Consider the following 1,260-nt stretch of genomic DNA (forward strand, 5'->3'; position numbering starts at 1 on the left):
CCCCCCCCCCCCCTCCCCCTCAAATCTACATTCTTTACACCAACTAGCTAGGGAAACCCTTAAAGAAGAGATAAAATATGTAGTTTAGACAAATACTCTAGAGGCAGATCTAGAATTTGTAATACTTTTTCATATTAATATGTATACGTGTGTGCATGTTTCGTGTCAAACATATAATACATGATTCAGTTGAATCTATTGTTCAAAACCTACATCGATCCAGAGTCCCAACTATTAAATATCTTTTTAAAGAAGCGTATAAAAATCTTAAGAGACAGATAATATGAAGACGAGAGCTCAAATTTATAAATGTACTAGTAATCAAATGATGGGTATCATGAATATATACCTGGAGAATGAAAAGTGGTTTATCATCTTTTTCCAAAATATCAATGTTCTCATGAACAATTAGTTGTCTAAAACCAGGATTAGGGTAAACTAAATCACCAATCTCATTTAATGTTAATTCACTTGAAGCAACCATAAATACAGCCCCAGCATCACTATTACAATCAAATTCCAATCTTTTTGATTCTTGATTCATCCTAAGTCTCCCAGCCAAAAAATCATAATGGACAACGACTCTAGATAACGCGATTCGGAGTCTTTCCGTCACAATTTCTGGTGGAAATTCAGGATTTGCATTGAAAAAATGTAGTGTTTGGACATCAAAATTGAGTACTTGATCAATATTTGGTAAGAACATAGGTTTTTTTGGAGTTTCTTGAGATGGGAACACTAAGCTAGTGTTATGGATTGTGACTTTTAGGTCTTGGATTGTTGATTCAAGGGGTTGGTATAGGGTTCCCATATTGAAATATTGTATATAGTGATACAAGTTTGTGTTTTTTTTGGTATGGTGTGTTTTGTTTTTGTAGCTATGAGTTGTATATTTATACTAATAAAATCAAGTCTGGTGAAAGGGACCACCTATGTGTGCATGTGGTCATATAGTTTGGATCCCTTAGCTTCACCTTAATTAATTAACAAGAGTGTTTCGATTCAAACTCTAGAAATGGGGAACTTCAATTTTGTTATTTTGTCAGATAAGTATCTAGATTATAATATACACATTCATGAAAACTCAAAAATTGTTTAATTTCTTAACTTGAGACCGTTATGGAAATTCATAAACTTAAAATTCTAAATTTGTATATGTTCTTAATAGGAAATGTCATTATGAATCTGAATTAGTTGAACCAATGAATTTCGAGGTGAGATGGAATAGGGGATGAAGTGATTTTGGGAGAGATTTTTTAG

At 32.6% G+C, this 1,260-nt stretch overlaps 1 protein-coding gene across 1 annotated transcript in view; it reads right to left on the bottom strand.

Moving 5' to 3' along the window:
• The window catches only part of LOC102578335 (omega-hydroxypalmitate O-feruloyl transferase), a 3,489-nt gene extending 2,614 nt beyond the window's left edge, over window positions 1-875 (bottom strand). The window contains exon 1 of the mRNA XM_006353202.2: window positions 350-875. Coding sequence (XP_006353264.1) covers window positions 350-811 — 462 coding nt within the window. The 5' untranslated portion in view covers window positions 812-875. The remainder of the gene's footprint in view (window positions 1-349) is intronic.
• Between the last annotated feature and the right edge of the window lie 385 nt (window positions 876-1,260).

Source organism: Solanum tuberosum, unplaced genomic scaffold (genome assembly GCF_000226075.1).
Source record: "Solanum tuberosum cultivar DM 1-3 516 R44 unplaced genomic scaffold, SolTub_3.0 scf00152, whole genome shotgun sequence".
Classification (NCBI taxonomy): domain Eukaryota; kingdom Viridiplantae; phylum Streptophyta; class Magnoliopsida; order Solanales; family Solanaceae; genus Solanum; species Solanum tuberosum.